This window comes from Epinephelus moara, chromosome 3 (genome assembly GCF_006386435.1).
Source record: "Epinephelus moara isolate mb chromosome 3, YSFRI_EMoa_1.0, whole genome shotgun sequence".
Classification (NCBI taxonomy): Eukaryota; Metazoa; Chordata; class Actinopteri; order Perciformes; family Serranidae; genus Epinephelus; species Epinephelus moara.
In genome coordinates this window covers 2676340-2694828 of record NC_065508.1, presented here as the reverse complement: position 1 = coordinate 2694828, position 18489 = coordinate 2676340, and the positions used below count along the sequence as shown (strand labels likewise).

General features: G+C 40.7%; 3 protein-coding genes across 3 annotated transcripts in view; 2 read left to right on the top strand and 1 right to left on the bottom strand.

Moving 5' to 3' along the window:
• Window positions 1-1197: 1197 nt before the first annotated feature.
• rb1 (retinoblastoma 1) overlaps window positions 1198-18489 on the bottom strand; it is a 23529-nt gene continuing 6237 nt past the window's right edge. The window contains exons 12-27 of the mRNA XM_050040486.1: window positions 17821-17908; window positions 17608-17724; window positions 17452-17508; window positions 17127-17158; window positions 16885-16961; window positions 16515-16744; window positions 6896-7011; window positions 6111-6265; window positions 5768-5913; window positions 5518-5622; window positions 5272-5385; window positions 5036-5184; window positions 4037-4067; window positions 3786-3928; window positions 2709-2755; window positions 1198-2589 (exon numbers count right to left, since the gene is read on the bottom strand). Coding sequence (XP_049896443.1) covers window positions 2525-2589; window positions 2709-2755; window positions 3786-3928; window positions 4037-4067; window positions 5036-5184; window positions 5272-5385; window positions 5518-5622; window positions 5768-5913; window positions 6111-6265; window positions 6896-7011; window positions 16515-16744; window positions 16885-16961; window positions 17127-17158; window positions 17452-17508; window positions 17608-17724; window positions 17821-17908 — 1672 coding nt within the window. The 3' untranslated portion in view covers window positions 1198-2524. The remainder of the gene's footprint in view (window positions 2590-2708; window positions 2756-3785; window positions 3929-4036; window positions 4068-5035; window positions 5185-5271; window positions 5386-5517; window positions 5623-5767; window positions 5914-6110; window positions 6266-6895; window positions 7012-16514; window positions 16745-16884; window positions 16962-17126; window positions 17159-17451; window positions 17509-17607; window positions 17725-17820; window positions 17909-18489) is intronic.
• Window positions 8362-12188, top strand: LOC126387808 (lysophosphatidic acid receptor 6-like). Its single transcript, XM_050040487.1, has one exon. It carries the CDS (start codon window positions 8869-8871, stop codon window positions 9970-9972), a length of 1104 nt encoding a protein of 367 aa, XP_049896444.1. The 5' UTR covers window positions 8362-8868; the 3' UTR covers window positions 9973-12188.
• On the top strand, window positions 14062-16380 carry LOC126387809 (lysophosphatidic acid receptor 6-like). The gene has a single exon (XM_050040488.1). The coding sequence runs from the start codon at window positions 14865-14867 to the stop codon at window positions 15855-15857; it is 993 nt and encodes a 330-aa protein (XP_049896445.1). The 5' UTR covers window positions 14062-14864; the 3' UTR covers window positions 15858-16380.

Below are 18489 nucleotides of genomic sequence, written 5' to 3'. Positions count from 1 at the left end.
TGAGGGTTAAAACTCAGATGTGTGATGTCATCAAGTATAAATTCAGGAGCTGCTCCAAAGACAAGGTGGGAAAGATGTTACAGATGACACAGAGCGCACCCAGGGGAACACTCCGAGTATATGGGCTCATTTCTGTTTCAGGACTGAGAACACTACAATAGAAAAAAGCTCATTTGAGTATTAAAAAAACATTTTGTGGGTCCATATAATCAGTTTCTGACTCACTGAATATGCAGCAGCTCCAGACTTTATACTTACTGACATCATAAGACACTTCTTTGGTTTCTGGCTTTAAGAGAGAGTAGCTCATGTTCACAGATTTGATGAAAATTACATAATGGCACTCATAATTTAGATGGTGTTACCTTATAAGTAAACTCTCCTGATTATTCTCTTACTTACTATCATTTTTATTGCAAGACTTTAACTTATGATGCAGCAGTTTTACTGTGCAGTAGTGGATTCCTTTTACTTATGTACAGAATCTGAATGCTTCCTCCTGAATGCTGAGTTTGGGCCAAATCCCTATCCACGCCACACATTTTCTATCCACCGCTGTGCCATCAGCAGCAGCAGTTAGAATAAAAATGTGTGTCAGTTGTATTGTAAGTGATTTCAGACTCAGCGAAGGAATATGTCACATTGAATGAACAGCCAAATACATTTTCTATGGAGCAATCATTGAACAAATGTGAACCACAACCAAAGATGATCGTGTTCCTCAGGAGTTCATTCAGTTACCAGTACAGTGACGTGTTTCTCACTCATTTTAGTCATCTGTAATCTTGTATGGAAGTGAAGCCTGACTGGCTACTTGTGAGCATAATTTTGCACAGCAGAGGGAGGAAACGGACTACTGTGGACTTTACGCTCTTTGTTGTGACTGCAGTTCTTTCTGAGATGTAAGAGTTGATAAAACAATCTATGTTCTGTGAATGTGCTGGCTCTAATTGGTCACTGCAGAAATAGTGAGTGATAAAACAGCTGAATTGTTCTGGTTTTAAACACAATGAGGAGGCAGTAACAAACTGTCATTTATCTCATCCAATCTTGAAGGTTAAGAGCATTTAATATTCATACGATAAGGTTCCTAAGGTGGATTTAACGATCGTCTTGCCTTGAGATGCTTTTGGGATACAGTGCCCTGGACGACAGTTTGACCTCTGTAGAAGAAATGACAAATGTGGCATGTGAGAAAGAAGAACTAAGTTTTATCGTGTTTTGTTTTCGTAAGCAACACTCACATGATATTTTCTTCATAAGAACAACTCTCCATAAATTGTGTCAGGAGAAAACACAAACTAAAACAAATCCTGAGAGCAGAAGAAGAAATTAAAAAAACAGATCAGTTCTCTCTAAAAGCAAAAAACAGCATAACTGGACATCATGATGCTCTTCAGTCTAACAGCTGGTTCATCACTACATACTGGCATTGCGGAGAAGACAATAGCTCAATGTGGTGACATCTTTACAAACAAATGCAAGAACAAAATCTTATTTTCAAAAGAAATATTTACTACATTTTAAAGGAACTACTTCAATAAAGTACAATATAAACACATCTTAATTTAAAAACTCTGGTATCTGACATCTTAAGCGATATTTTACCTTGGTATACTGGAGTGAAGTCCACATATTAATGCTCTATGAGGTGTGCATTCATTGCTCTAATTCTATCCCCCAATTTCTCAAAATCCTCCAACTCCCAATTACAAAAATTAAAATTAATCAACTTATGTGTAAAATGTGACATGACAAACAGTCCTCTAGTAAAACACATTAGGAGGAATTTCCATTCAATGCATGGTGTTTATTTTTACCACCCAAAAGTAAAACAAAAGTTACTATAAAACTATACAAAAAGAGATTATGAAACTACCTTAATTTGGGTTGAGCGCAAATTATATACTGTATAATTTTAATTGATATTTTATTTTGTTTCACTTGATGGCAAGTGAAGACATAATGATTTCCATCTGAAACTGACATTTGATCCTTTTCGAGGAGAGTGATCATGATTTAACACCTGAAATGACGCATCATGATTTAAACATATGAAATGTCAGAATTTGGAGAGACTCTCTCAAAAAGAAAAAGGTCAGCATATGAAGGTCCTGATGGTGGTAAGACTCAACCAATTATTGAACAAGAAAACCAGAAATGGATCTTGACAGCGCTCTTGAAAACTGAGAACATCTATGAGTGGAAACAATGATTTCTCTGATACCCACAAATTAACACCACTCCTAAAACCAAACATACTAAATTTCCAAAATGTCAAAATTCAAATTAAATTCAGTGATGTCAATCATTACTCCGTTAAAACAGTCAGTTAAAGCATCAACAAAAAACAGAGGAGAAAGTCCTCCATATTTACATATTACTCCTCAGAGACAGTTAAATACAAACTAAAATCCAATACTACTGTACTGTACAGAGAAACTAATGTCTCGCTTTGTGTGTGAACAAGGAAGTAGTGTTCACGTTGTGATAAACAGTGCAGGTAAGTCAGTAGGTTTTAGAGTTACTCCTTCCTTGATTCTGCGTCCTCCTTCATCTTCTGCTCCTGCATACGACTCCGGGTGGAGCCTGCATGACACAAATCATCCATATGTCAGAGGAACATACATCATCAAGCTTTATGAATGACAGTAAGAATACATGAAGAAGAAGAATTGGGAATATCAAAAGGCAAAAATTTCACTTACTCATCTCTGCAAGCTTCTGTATCAGTGTAGAATCTCCTCCAGATTTGCTGTAAATTTAAATAGATGTAATTGAGATATGTGTTTGTATACCATGACAAATATAGTGTTCTTGACTTTGATGTATGCAGGGCTGAAAATTAACACCCGGCAAGAGCCAAATGTGGGTAGATTTTCCATTTGGCAGCTAAAGCTCGGAAGTCTATCCGCCACATTGGCGGGTAAATGTTTGTACCAAAATAGTCATGTAATAAATTATAACTATACCAGTGCTCTGTTTGTTGTGTGTCGCACTTAAATTGCTCCCCGCTGCATCAAGGAACCTGTAGGCCTACTCGGAAGACACGCGTGCACGTAGGCATATCGCGCGCCTAGATCCATGATCTGCTGTTAGTAGCAAGCAAGCTATCACAGCGGGCGTCATGTGGCGACATTTACCAGATGTAAGTAAACCACTGACAAAACGAAAAAACACAGACGAGGACGAAGCTGAAGCTGTAACGTTACAGACAAAAAGAACATTTTGTGAGAAATGGAGGTTCGGCGATAACAGCATTTCAAGAGGCTGGCTACACTACGATACTGAGGGTGCAGTAATGAGCTGTAATGTATGTTGGCAATATGCTGAAGAAAAAAAACATAACAACTCGTTTGTCATCAGTAACACAACGATGAAGCTGGAGAACATCCGTGACCATGAACGCAGCAAGTGTCACATAGCCTGCTATGTTACTGTAAATTACTGTTATGTTTGAAGTACAAATATTTGAAGCACAAAGTGCAAATGGAATTTTGAGCTCAAAACTTGATAATATTAAACTAATTTTGCTTTTAATTTCACTCTGGCCTCTCCTTTAAGCTTGTATTCAACATAATACTGTATTATCTCAATGAAAAGTACTGAAACAAATGTATATGTGACAGAAAAGGCAATTCATTATTTTGGCTGGTAAAAAATATGCTTGGTCTGTGGATTTTTTCATCTACCAGTCCTCTTGGCCGGTGAGCCACAAAGTTAATTTTCAGCCCTGGATGTATGGTTAATAAATCAGGGCAAATAAAACAACATTTGTGACCAACCTGCCGTCGGCCTCATCTTGCCCGTCCACATCGAAGCGTAACCTCTTCAGAGGCTTTGGAGTGGAGCCCAGATCCAAAGTCCTCTTAAAGGAGCGATCGCTGCTGTTGACCATCTGGTTGATCTTCTGGAACCGATTGGACAGCTGCAGATGAAAACAAAACAGAAACAACAGAGTGAGTGAGGAACATAGATTATTGTAATTGCAAATTATCCTGTACTATGCAGCAAAGCAAACACAAGAGGCTCTTACCCCAAAAGATTCACCGATTGATACCAGCATTCTGTAAAGGCAAAAAGACACAAATTAGAAAAATCATGTGCAAGTTTAAGTTTTTTCATTGTTTCAGAAACAATCAGGCTACTTCACGTCAATAGCATTTTCTTCTTTTTTTTCAACAATCAATAAATGTCTGGTTCGCACTACACTACTTTAGTCCTGATTTTTTTGGAACTCCCAGACAAAAGGCCCAGGTCAGAGGCAAACTGGCGTTGGCTCCACACTCGCAAATCTCCAGATATTTAGCTGGACCTGCTGGGGTCTTTGTCGGCTAGCTACAGCCAATGAGAGCACAAGACACAGGTTGAGGACAGAAACGAGGGCACGGCAGCGCTGCCCATGCTGTGTGTGTGTTTCATAGGGAGAGAGCCAAGCTGACAGAGGGGAAGAGAAGGTGGATGTTGACAAATTACACACACTCTTTCTGTGAGTGACTCGCCTATAATTTACTCATAATGATGCTTTGTCACTTTTTGACTTCTTCTTGTAAGCACCCCCCCTGTGAACCTGTGTGAATAGGGTTGCAGCGGTTTACAAGTTACACCGTGGAATGACAGTTGATATACCATGTACTGTACTTCTTTACGGTATTGAAAAAAAGCACCTGGACAGAGAATCTCACCTTTATTTTAGTTCATTTTAAAAGGGAGCTTTTTTACACATATTGTCATTAAAAAGGTCTCAAGTTTCAGTGATGGTACTAACACGTTGGTTCAACCAAAAACAACATTTGTTTTCATTCCTTTGAGGATCACTGGAAGATATACTAAAAACCATTCTGTAATACCGTAACACCAAGAAACCACAACACTTACTGAGAAGGTTATCTTACTGGGAAAATCTCATGTTGTTGCAACCCTTGTGTGAATAGTACAGCAACCTCCTGACTTTGGCAGTCGTGTAGTGTTAAATTGGCTTTAGCTGTCCGAAAATTGTCTGCGATCTGATCTGCCTTGAAGATGCAGAACCCACCTGGAGCGAGGAGTCATGATACCCGGGGACATGCGTGGGCTTTTCATAGGGGAGATGTACACGTTGTTGCTGCCAGGCACCCGCAGAGGTGAGTTGGGGAACTTGTAGGGGCTGCGTGGTATTTGTGGGATTGGAGAGAGGGTGGGTGGCTACAAAAACAAAACAGCAACAATGAGAGGGTATCGTAACCATGCACGTTTATCCGATACTCCATGTAACACTGGGAGGAGTCTCACCCTGGTAGACGCGTACTGCAGGATGTTGGTTTTCAGCTTCTGCATGAACACTTGGTTGTAGAAGACGATGATGGAGTCATAGTGGCCCTCAGAGATCAACACGTGCTTAAAGGTCTGTGATATACAGTGTGACACAAAGAGATCAAAAGTTCAAAATTATTCAACAAAAGCAAAACCTATTATTCCTTAGTTGAGTCTGAAAACAGTCTGGAGGGTGATAGAGGTATTGGAATGAAAAGGCCTCACCTCCTGGTTGGTGTTGGCCATGTTCTTGTACGCTGTGACGATGGTCTTGAAGCGCAGATCAACACTCTTCACTTTACATATGGCATACATGGCTGACATCATCAACTGAAAGACCAATGAGAAGCAGTTTGAGATAATAAAAAAACATGATAAAAGGGATGCAGGAAGTGAGACGAAGTGAGTAAAGACAAAAAAAAAAAAAAACAGTAAGAGAATAAAATAATTAGCAAATGAAAGGCAGGCCGGTTACCTGGTCGAGGTGACGGTCTCGCATCAGCTCGTGCTCGTGCTGCAGAGTGTGCTGGAACAGGGTCCAAATGATGGGCTCCAGTTCAGGGTGGGAGGACAGCAGGTAGGAGCAGAGTATCTTCAGCCTCGTGTAGGCCAGGCGGTACACTACAGAGAGAGGAAACCACAGAGACAGTTGGACATGAAGAAAAACCTGAAAGACTTGTGCGCTGAATCGAACAAACTGAGTCATTTTTAACAGCTTCTTGGAGGTTTAACAAAAACAGGGGACTGAACTTCTGTTTGTAAAAAACTGTAAAATTACTGCATTGATCACACATGTGAGCACTTGAACAATGCTTTACATTTTTTATAGAAGAGGCTGAGAGAGTTGGACTTTGGGAGTCGTGGGGTCTGGCCGGCAGGCTGGGTCAGAGGCTGCGAGGAAGCTTGAGAGCTGGGCGTGGCTGGGGACTCAGGAGGCAAGATACGAAGGCCCGGACGCATGGGGGACAGGTATCTGTAAGGACAGTGGAGAAACCCATTGGGCCTCGTCAGTTACACCATCAACATTAAAATAATCTAGCAATAAACAGCAATTTCCATTAAATGTGCATCACAAATCACAAATATTTAAGAGGGTTTAAAATGAGGTGGAAGAACAGGTTCAAAGCTACAGAGAGGATGGCTTATTGGCTCACAGTGTGTGTCATGGAATTTCACTGACATCTTTTTTTTAATACCATGATGTTCAACTATCAATTCAATCAATCAATCAATTTTATTTATAAAGCCCAATATCACAAATCACAATTTGCCTCACAGGGCTTTACAACATACGACATCCCTCTGTCCTTATGACCCTCGCAGCGGATAAGGAAAAACTCCCCAAAAAAAACCCTTTAACGGGGAAAAAAAACGGTAGAAACCTCAGGAAGAGCAACTGAGGAGGGATCCCTCTTCCAGGACGGACAGACGTGCAATAGATGTCGTACAGAACAGATCAGCATAATAAATAATAAATAAAATAAACTATGACCACATCAAAGCGACAAGCTTTTTTACTTTTGACTCAGTGGTTTCACAACAGCTTGAAGGGCATACCAGCAACTGACAGACAGACAAATAGAGTGTAGGATGTCGGACTCACAGGTCAGCTGCGGTGTGGTTGTGCTGCAGCGGTTGGCTAAAATTGGCTGGAGTCTCCACCTGCTCTGCTGCCTCGCCCTCGTGCTCCTGCTTCAGCAGCTCAAAGAGCGGTGAGCCCTGTGGAGACACACACGTTATTTATATTTAAACAAGCAGCCAGTGCAGTGTATGAATCCTGTTGAGAGTTACTACACATTGTTTCCTGAAATTCAGTTCAAGAAATGAAACCTAGACAAAAAGGGAAATGAGAGATATGAGAGTAGTGTTTCAACCTGTCATGGCTAAAACAAAGCAGTCTAAATGCAGCATCAACCAATACCTCAGAGCCTTGCAAATACGAATCACTAAAGCAGAACTGAAAGTACCTCTGAGACTGCACGTGAAGCCTTTTGCTACTCTGGATTGCATTTTATCTAATAAATAATCAAAAAACTATCACTGGAGTTACTCCTGTCTGTTCAGTGTAACATCTGCAGTCTTACTGACACACAGAAACCACAGAGGGACCAAGAATCAGAAGGGATGTTATGTTGTAAGGGAACCTACTGTGCTTTTGTCTGGCACTGCAGATTATCTTGGTGAATTTGGAGAAAGGTGCTCAAAAGAGAATATAATCACAAATCAAGTCATTTACTAATTGTAACTCACGTATATTATCTTTAATAAAAAAGCCCATTAGTTATGTTTTCCCCAGAGCAACAAGTGCAGCACTGACAAAGTATCAGTGTGATCAGGAAAACAATCTAACTACACACCTAATTTCCATTGCAAAACCCCACCTGTCAAATTATAACTGTGATCTAATGATACATCTGTTCCTCATTTTATATCGACCGAGGGACACTCCTTATACAGTATCTCATCTGATTTTCGTGACAGTCATGCAATAAAAACACCATCTAAATACCAACACAGCAAAATCCACACCTACACACACACACACACACACATAATTATCCTTTACACTTGTCAAACAACATTTAACTCAAGGCTAAAAGACACGCAGAGCAGTGGTGCACTTGAATATCAGCATGTACACACCAAGACCAAAAATCAGCGATGAGATCATACAGGGAAGTAGGTGTGGTTTACTACTCAGCGGTTTACACATTGACTGCAGGTACAGACTTGCTGTCAGTACATTCTTCCTGTCACACGTGCCACACCCGGCTAACACCACAGACACATTTCAAATGTACACTCAATATTCGACTGCCTTAACAGCGCTCAGTGACATAACAGATGCCAACTGCAATGTTTTATAGGGTTTAGTAAAAGTTCTGTTCACTGTCAACTATAAACTGATGTCTAAAGTCAATGGGAGGTTGATCTGAACACAACTATAGCAGTCAACAAGAAACCAACCCTAATGTCTCATTATTCATTCTCTCATTATTCAAACTCAAAAACAGAGCAGTGATGGGAGGACTTTGGCCCCAGTGGAGGCTCCTCCCTCTCTGTTACAACAGTCCAGTGAGTTCTTTGTGCTGGAGCCTGACTGGCAGCCTACTACAAGGTTTCTCATTTACGGTCAGGCAGGGGCAGAGATAAAACCGCTGGAGCCCCCCCTCAGGGCTGCTGCAGGAGTAGACAGGAAACGAGAACGGAAGAACCACTCGACTGCTCACGGAGTTGAGAAGAGGCACATGACTCCTCTCTCAAAGGGATAAACATTTCAACAGTGAAAGGACTGAAAACATCTTAAATAAGGATCACTGGATGCGCAGGACAGCTTTCACTTACAGAGAAAAAGGACTTTGGATACTAATGCAGGTATTTTGTGGAGTTGCTGTACACTTTGCAATATTTCATTACAAAACCACACAAACTGAGCAGTCTTCAGTATTTCAGGAGTGTTCTTCCTATCCAGAGGAAATGTAGATTGTCCCTGCCTGCTGCACATGGTTGGATCAACAAGCTGGACTTGGATTTTTATGAATAACACAAGTGCACAATTGAGGAGGTGGTTTGAAAATGTATAATATTACCACACAAGATTATACCGTCAGTGCACTAAGCAGCACTAACAATTTCACGCCATGCAACAAGAACGACGACTTCAAGTATCCTCTGTATAGCACCGTTTTCAGCCTGGTGTTTGTCGTTGGATTTTTATTCAACCTGGTGGCTGTATACATTTTTGGCTGTACACTGAAGGTGCGGAATGAGACCACAACGTACATGATAAACCTTGTGGTTTCAGACTCTCTCTTTGTCCTGAGCCTGCCTTTTCGGATCGTTTACTTCATTAAACGTGACTGGGTATTCGGAGATGTGCTCTGCAAGATCTCTGTGGCCCTGTTCTACACCAACATGTATGGCAGCATCCTCTTCCTCACCTGCATCAGTATTGACCGTTTCCTGGCCATTGTGCATCCGTTCCGGTCCCAAACAATTCGTACTAAGAGGAATGCCAAATTGGCCTGCTGTACAGTGTGGGTAATGGTTCTTTCTGGAAGTATACCCACTGGGTTCCTCTTGGACACCACTTCACCCAAAAACCAGAACTCTTCCTCAAACTACTGCTTTGAAAACTACTCAAGAAAACAGTGGAGGGCTGAGCTGTCCAAGGTGGTGGTGTTTATTGAGACTGTGGGCTTCATCATCCCATTGTTGCTCAATGTCTTCTGCTCGATCATGGTGCTACGGACACTGAGGAAACCCCAAACCATCACCCGTGGAGGGAACCTCAACAAGACGAAAATCTTGAGGATGATCTTCGTGCATCTGCTCATCTTCTGTTTCTGCTTTATTCCCTACAATGTTAATCTCATGTTCTACGCCATGGTGCGCTCCAAAATCCTAAAGGGATGCGACGCAGAACATGTGGTCAGAACCATCTATCCCATTGCTCTGTGCATAGCAGTGACCAACTGCTGTTTTGATCCGGTCATTTACTACTTCACTTCAGAGACCATTCAGAGCTCCATCAAACGCAAGTCCATGGCACGGCACAACGGTGCCAGGCTATTTGACAGACTACAGACGGACAGCACACAAAGCAGTCCAAATATAACACTCAAAAACCTGACACTGAGGTCTATGAGATCCACGTTTGACAACGAGTCCACAGTCTAATGAAAACTCTGTTGTGGGACATGAATAATAAATTCATGTCTGCTGGTGAAAATCGATTTGAATCTGAGGACGTAGGTGGAACCAGAGTGACTTTGACGATCTTCATATCATCAACACAGTGTTTACTAAGAAGTCACTCTCTCGTCTACTGGACTCCACAGAGACTTCAGACTGGGAGTTAAGACACTAAACCCTCTTCAGTCAATAAAAGAGCAGAACAAGTCAAAGAGAAAACATTTGAAAATATTCAACTGTGCTGCAGCATAAAGACGCTTTATTGGGCTGCCTATTCACAACACGCAAGTTAGAAAACTCTTTAGTCTTTTGAGTTTATAATGTGTATTTGTGGAAATGACAGGTGTAGAAGCCGTAGGCATGCGTACAGTGCTGCAAATAAGTATCAGCTTTTGCACATAAGACATTATAATTGTAGTCTTATTCCTCAGAGCAGATTCTCCTTTAGCAAATTCTGCTTTGGCAATGCTGAACCAGTATTACAGCTCTTTTTTTTTATGTGGCGTACTGTGCAATTTATAAGTAGTTGTGGCCTCACTGCACCTTGTAAGCACTTTATAGAGCAGCATGTTCTATAACAGCTTTTAAGCCCTTACACGAAAAGTGAATAAAAGAGTTGTGCTTATGAAATGTTTTTTGAGTATGAAATTACCTACTTGTTGATAGAGTGGGGCATGTTGTGAAATATTTGACATCAGCAGGGTATCAGTTTTTCATATGCAACTCTTTTTGGGTGCCAAATCATTTGTCTAGAGTGATTAGTCATGCAAGTACCAACAACACATTTACAGCTACTATTGGCCGGTGTCACGAATGAGTCAATGTGTTTTAAAATGTAGATTACAGGTGTGGTCAATATTTGACAGTTGCACTGCGTCAGCTAACACTGCACTTACAGTGTCTACAGTCTTATCTAAGAGGTTGTTTCTCTAGAAAATTTTGAAACGTTAAAAATGAGTTTCAGACTTAATTTTTAAGTTACTGAAGTTTGATGAGAATAATTTAAAACAATGGAAGCCAAACTGACTTCATGTCTGTTTTTTATCAACTGATAGAGAAGGGAAAACACACCCCACAGTATAAATGGAAAATGGTGCAGCATGAATATTTGTTCATTCTTGTAAAAGCTGAGCGCTGCAAGACTGAGCGCTACTGCATTCCTGTTGAGAGGCTTAGCCTGAGGGTCTGCGCTGACAGGGGTAGACTCATCACCACCACTGCGCTGGATTGTGAAACCTAAGCAGGCGAGCGACAACATGCCTCTTGAGGGAGAAGTACGTTTGCAAAATAGAGCACAGTGATGGTTGTTACAATCATGAGATAGATTTGGTGAATAATCCGGAGTGTTAACTTAAAACTGGCATCCTTGAGACAAATGAAACAGTTAGCAGTGTCTTAAGTCTTATGTTGCCTTGTTTGAGCTCCTTACACAACAACGTATTACAAATAGGCTTATAATCAAGATGCAGCTGGACTTTCTCCACCCAACACAAATAAAATATTTGCACTGGATTAATAGCAGCAAAGTAATTCAGACTCAAAGCTGACATGATGATCACACAGCCGGATATTGATATAATTTAGTGTATGCAAAGAGGATTTATTTATTTCATTTGTAATGAAAATCATAACACGAAGGTAAGATTTATTTTAATGAGCGCAGGAGAATAAATCTTGACCAGTTATTTCTCTTTCTTTCATATGTTCAGGTGTGTATTTCTGTCTAATTCAAATTTGTCTCACAAGGGCCAAGTAGTGTGTAGCTAACTAAGTGCCATACCAGCCTAATATTCCCCAAATTACGACTGTTCAAACAGAGACTTGATAAGTGAAACCCCACTTTACTTATGTCCGAATTTCCATCCATCCATCAAATTGATTAGTGAAAATCTGATGTGAATAAAAGATGAATTACTGCTTCTCTCAGGTGCAAAGACTAACATACATTTTTATCAGAGTCAAAAGACTTGTCCTGAAGGTTTTGACTTCATTTCTGACGAATTATGACACATCAAATTGTTTGTCTCTTGGGCTTTAATAGCCATGGACTGTGATCTACACTAACTTGTTGTTCCCTTAGGGCACCGGTCCCGAGGTTGACACACAAGATGACCGTACTTACCTGCTGAATGGTTACAGCACTTTCTTTCAGTGAATTATTGCCATTTCTTTATCTAACTGTCTGACAAATACAGTTAATGATTAACTCCAATCACTCGTGTAGGTTTTTAACAAGCAGCCATAAACATGACTTCCACCATGACGGTAATGAAACAACTTGTGTGTGTGTGTGTGTGTGTGTGTGTGTGTGTGTGTTTATTGTGAGGCTGATCACAAACTCCAGGCCAATGAGCAAACTAGCTGATTAAAACCAGATAAAGAATCTATCCTGAAGACAACCTAAGGATCAGTAGTTTTAAAGCTCATTCAGTATTTTCATGTAATGAGCTATGAATTAGGCAGTAATAACAAGCCAGAAGAAGTGTGCGGAGGAGAGGAGAGAGGGAGAGAGGGGGAGAGGGTGAGACCCTGACCTGTGTGTGAGTGTAGGCGTGAACAGCTCCAATCAAGAGCGTGTGCACAGTTACAGCATCCTAACAAGTTATCCTGCTGCTGAACACCAGCTGTCTGGAAGAATAACTTTATCACACTGTCACTGCATCTATGAGATCCTGACACTGGTGAGTGCTGAAGATTTCTGTTGCAATATTTTTCTCATTTGTACTAACTGTGCTTTCCTTCTACATGCATGGTATATAAATGGATTAAGACATGTCATTTTTTGTAAAAATTAAGTAACTGACTGTGTCAATTTATCCAAGTTTGGTGGAAATTTAAGATTATCTGATGACAAAGATAATCAAATCATATTTTTTGTGTGCAATATTTGAGCATTTCTCACAGCTAAGAAACCAAATTAAGGCAAAAATGTTATGTGGCTAGATCAAAAGACATAAAACAGCTACATGTCTTGTAGGGTTGTCACAATACTAAAATTTCAAACTTGATATCAATACCCAGGAAAATATTCAATACTCGATACAAAGGAGCAAAAAATTAAAAGGCATGTCATTTTTTAAATAAAGATCAGAACAGTAACATCAATGATAACAACAAAAAATCCCCCCAAAATAAATAACAACCAGAAACAAGATCTGTCCATACAAATGTATTTATCTACAGCCCTGTTTATTTTCTGTGCTTCTGGTGAATTGGCACCATATTTTCGTTGCTGATCAAATAGAGTTGGTAGTTTAGGCTCAGGATGCTCCTGTTTCTACCTCACTATGTGATCAGAGAACCAGGGGTTACGGGAGAAACCAAACGTTTTTTCAGCTTCAATCTGTGACTTTACAGTTAACATAACTTTTCAGACACACATAATTGTGTTGTCCTGTTAAACTAACATTGTGTATTAATGTTACAGACGGCCATGACTGATAAAGTTTTCTGCTTAGCTCCCACATTAACGTTAGAAGTTATATTTTAGTTTGATGCTGGCGCCACCAGCTGCTCAGCTGCTGTACCTGCCGTCTGCAGCGTGCTGTGTTCACTTCACTAAATATTTCCAAAGAGCGCTATTTCCTTTATCATTTTTGACCAAAACTGGCTGCTCTGATCCTCCTGCAGCCACGCTGGCCATATTACAGCAACAGAAATGTGTGCATGCATGCACAGCAACGACAACAAGCCGGGTTGCAGCGAGGGCTCTGTGCCTGCCAGACGCTGCCTGCGCAGCGCGTGTCCGTCGGACCCGTCGCATGCACCCGACAGGCGCTGAGGTGGCGTGCACTGTTAGTATCGATACTTTTGTAAATCAGTATTGTATCCCAAAACAGCGTTTGAGTATCGATACTTTTCAGAGTATCGATACTTTTGACAACCCTGTCTTGTAATTCTTAAAGATGACATCGCATTAAGATCAATTCAATAAGTAGACGCTCACCAGACACTCAGTATTTGTGATAACTGAATGTCTTCGCTGGAGTCGTTATCAGATCTCAAAAGCAAACAACAGAAGCAATTTAGGATTATATATGAGGAGCAAAAAAATCATGTCGTCATAGAGAAAAAATCAAGTGTAGTGATGATCAGTTTGCTTTTATTCTAAATTATCTTTTTTTTTTTTTGAATAAAGTATAATATCATTTTGTTAAGATAACAGTGGGTGCTCTTGTAATTCCTCAGTCAGTGGAATTGTTTCAACTAAATGATCACTGGAGTTGTTTAACAGCCTAAATTCCTGGTGAATTGGTCACAAAAAAAGAAAGACTGAGGAAAAAAGTCGAGAGAAAAGTCTCCAAAATCATGACATAAACCAAACAGAGGATAAAGAGTGCCTATAATTAGACCCTCCACATCATGACTGAAAGTTGCGTAACTGGATACTTGTTACACACTACAAACTATAGGCTTAAAATGACTATCAACAACATCAACACCTCTGACAATCTCTGCAAAAGTTCATGAGCTTCAGTGAATATGAATGTACTGCAGAGGAACAGCATTATATAGTGAGTTGCTTCTTCTTTCTACCCACTCTGCACGTAATGAAATCAAATGTTTGCATGTTTTATGAGAGCAGGAAGTTGCAGTTAAAATTTTATTGTCAGATTAACTGTTGTCTTGCATACCGAATATAAATTCAGCTATGTTAGCCATCGCAGTCTATTCATCTCACCTCAGCAAATTTACCATCCATAAAACAGCAGACATTTGAGTTTATTACATTTTTTCTTGCCATAGGTTTCACTCCAGGAGAGGCAAGTGAACATGTTCCTTCCTCCCACCTTATGTTCACTTCAACCAACTTAATTTCTTCCAGATGAGAGCGACACAGTGATTTAAAGTGTTGGAGCAGCAAATTATTTTGGGACATGGAGCTGTGGAATATGACTGATGTGCCAGGCAAGCAGTTCTCAACTCTGTCTAACTGCACTGTGGACACCAGCTATCGCTTCACCTTCTATCAGGTGTCCTATGGTGTCATCTTTCTGCTGGGGTTGACCACCAACAGCCTGGCTCTGCGCAGACTGTGTTTCTCTCCCTGCACCATGAACAGCACAGCCATTTACATGGTCAGCCTGTCAGCTGCCGATTTGTTTTTTGTAATCTCTCTGCCCCTGAGAATTTACTACTACCACCAGAAGGCCAGAGCTCTGTCCTTCAAGACAGGAGACCCGTCCAGTTGGACTCCTGGAGCGGCATACTGCCACCTCACCTTCACCCTCAAATACATCAGCCTGTATGGGGGCATCTTCTTCCTGGTCTGCATTGCTGTGGACCGCTACTTTGCTGTAGTGCACCCGCTGGCCTCAACACTCCGCAGGCTGCGAGCAGCACAACTGGTGAGTGGGGGGATCTGGTGCCTGGTGCTGGGGCTCAGTGTGAGCCTGCCTCTGCTGCGCTCTGCAGCTGCTCGCCAACACCAGCCCTGTCTGCTGGATCCATCCTCGCAACGCCACCGCACCATCATCCTGGTAGCTCTGGGCTTAGTCATAGGGTCGTTTCTGCTGCCCACTATGCTACTTCTCTGCAGCTACTGCAGAGTGCTCAGTGTGCTTCGCCAGCCAAGACACCGCTCCCGCAGCCAGTGCCGCAGCCGTCAGCACACTCTCACAGTTATTTACTGGGTGCTAGGAATCTTTCTGCTGTGCTTTGTCCCATATCACATCAACCTCCTGGGATACACCCTCACACATGTGGGGCTGCTGCCCCACTGTGGCCTGGCCAAGGTGACCAAGGCTGTGCACCCTGTGGTGCTATCATTAGCGAGCTCCAATTGCTGCCTCAACCCACTCATCTACTATTTCTCCAGCAGCCTGATGCACAGGGAGGCGCCTGGTGGTGGAGGCAGTGGCAGCCAGTGACACAGATCATTTAACACAACTGAAATGGTATTTCTCCTCTTTATCTTAAGATGACTTCTTTGCTAGACAGATTCATACAGTTGACCAGGACCTTTTCTATTCATGTGCATTTCTTTAGAGGTTAAATGAAGCTAGCTCTGCATTTATTTCATATGTAAACTGTATTTTTGGCAGGAATTGCAATGTTGGACAGGTTTGAAATCACAGCAGGTGATCAGCACAGAGTGCAGCACCTCTGCAGCAGTCTGGGGTTCAGTGCCATGCTGAGAAGCACATTGTCGGCTCAGTTATTTTGTTCAGTATGTTTTGACGGTCCAACTATATTGTGTTCGTATAATACTGAAATGCATTCAAATTTTTCATATGTAGTGAACTGAATTTGTGTACAACCTGCCTCATTTTACAAACATGCTGATCAAACATTATGGAGTAGTTATGTGTTATATGAGATATGCTATTCTTAAACTAGTAATAATTAATACATTTAAACAAACTGCTGAATTCCTTTTCTTTTCTTGGGACAATAAAGGCAACTGTATATAAGATGTGTGTATTTACAGTGTCTGTGCGTCTTTATGTTGTGTATGCATAACTCTCAATAAAATGCTGTGACATTATTACAAGCATACTCAAATAGTGATGAGAGATAAAACTGACCGTCCTCCAGGCAATCCTCTCCATGATCAGGTTCTCACAGGTCTCCAGATGTTTGACGATATCTTTGCTCAGAGTGGGCTCGGCCTTTATGAAGCTCTCGATGACCTTGTAGAAGTCAAAGGCGGCGAGGTTGACCACATCCAGTATCCAGGGGAAACACACATCTGTTTCCACCGGGTCGCCAGCACCACCACCAACATGGTTGTATCCTCCAGTCTTAAAACTGCTCTCTAATCATGAGGAGCAAACAACATTATTACAGCTTGTCGCACGTCTACGGGAAGTGTAAACATTTACCTGTATCATTAATAACTGAGATACAACACAGTGATTTAAGAATGTGACTGCATGGAAAAATTACGAGACACACCTCCATATGTTGCCATCACCACCTCCAAAGCACAGGCGAGCAGTGATGTGTGGAATGTGGAGTCATTGAGAAGTTTACTGGAATGGAAATCATGTGACTTAGTTCAAGGCAAATTACACTTCACTACTGATTACTGCTTCACTTACAATTAAATCAACAAACAGCGTGCATGCACAAGTGAATACACACCACTACTGAATAGTTTCATAATTGTCATCTGATTAAAACTGAAAAACACATACCTGAAATTTTGTACAGAGAGACGTTTCTCCTCCTACAGAACAGAAGAAAAAACAATATACATATCTTCAGTCTGCAGTTCATTTAAGTCACTTTCTATTGACAGATTTTGTTTGCTCTCCACTGAAGTGACAAAAACCTATGTAAAATATGTTTAATAATATTTAGAATACGCAGTCATTTATCAATTGTGGTTTTCTGAGATACATTTTTATGGGTAAACCTGGTATCTGCTACATTTAAATTCACTTGAGCTTCTAAATAAATAATAAAAATACAATATCATTAAATAAAACATGTGAAAAATAAACAAATTCAAACAAGTACCGATTTCAGCATTGCCTCCATGACTTTGTAATACAGTCTGACCCCGAGTTTAAATCTCTGGAAGACAAAAGAAATATACATGTTAGACATAAATTAATTTCAGCACAGCGAGTGCTGCCATTGTTGCATATTGTCTCCTTCAGTGTCAGTTCATACCTGCCAACCAAGTACTACACAGCGTGGACCGACCGCCTGTCCAAACCTTTGGCTGAAAGCCTGTCCCAGTGTCTCCAAACGCTTCAGCACATCCTGCGTCGGGTCCACGGTGCAATTCTGATCAAAGGAAAGAGGAAAAACAGGAAATACATTAAATTAAGTTGGTAAGATGCCGTTTCATTTTAACTAGTGGAAACACTTCTAGAGACCCACTTTGAAATAGGTAGCTAGGTTAGTAGATGGCTGATCCCCACTGGAGGTGAGATCACCCCTCAGCTGCTGAATGGACGTCATGGCAGCTCTGATGAGACAAAAATCAGACAGTGTTGAAGGATGGACATAAACTCAGAACAATTCACGCGATAAAATATGGCCAATAATCTACATACAGTACAAAAAAAACATTTTCATACATAGCATGGTTTCATTTTTTGTTTTGCAAACCAAAAAAGGTATTATAACACCTGGTTTATCTTTACATTTTAACACCAACTGTGACAATAAGTTTGATTAGTGTGACAATTGTTTAAGTACTAAGTTACATCTTATAGATTTTCCTTTGAATTTTTGGTCACTTTTGATGCATAAAAAAGCAGAAAATGATCAAATTTTCACCATAAACACGTCATTGATTTTTTTCAGTCTCTAATAACTATGAATCCCCTCCAGATTAGTGTTGTCACGGTACCAATATTGGGACCCACGGTACGATACCAATGAAAATATCATGGTTCTGAGTAGTATCACGATACCACAGTGAAAATGAGGCAGATGTGCTTTTTGTCATTTATAAAAAGATAAATCACTTTTCTATAATACATCAATGATATTTCAATGGAATAAATTACTTACTGACATATTCATACTTCAAAAACAGCATCA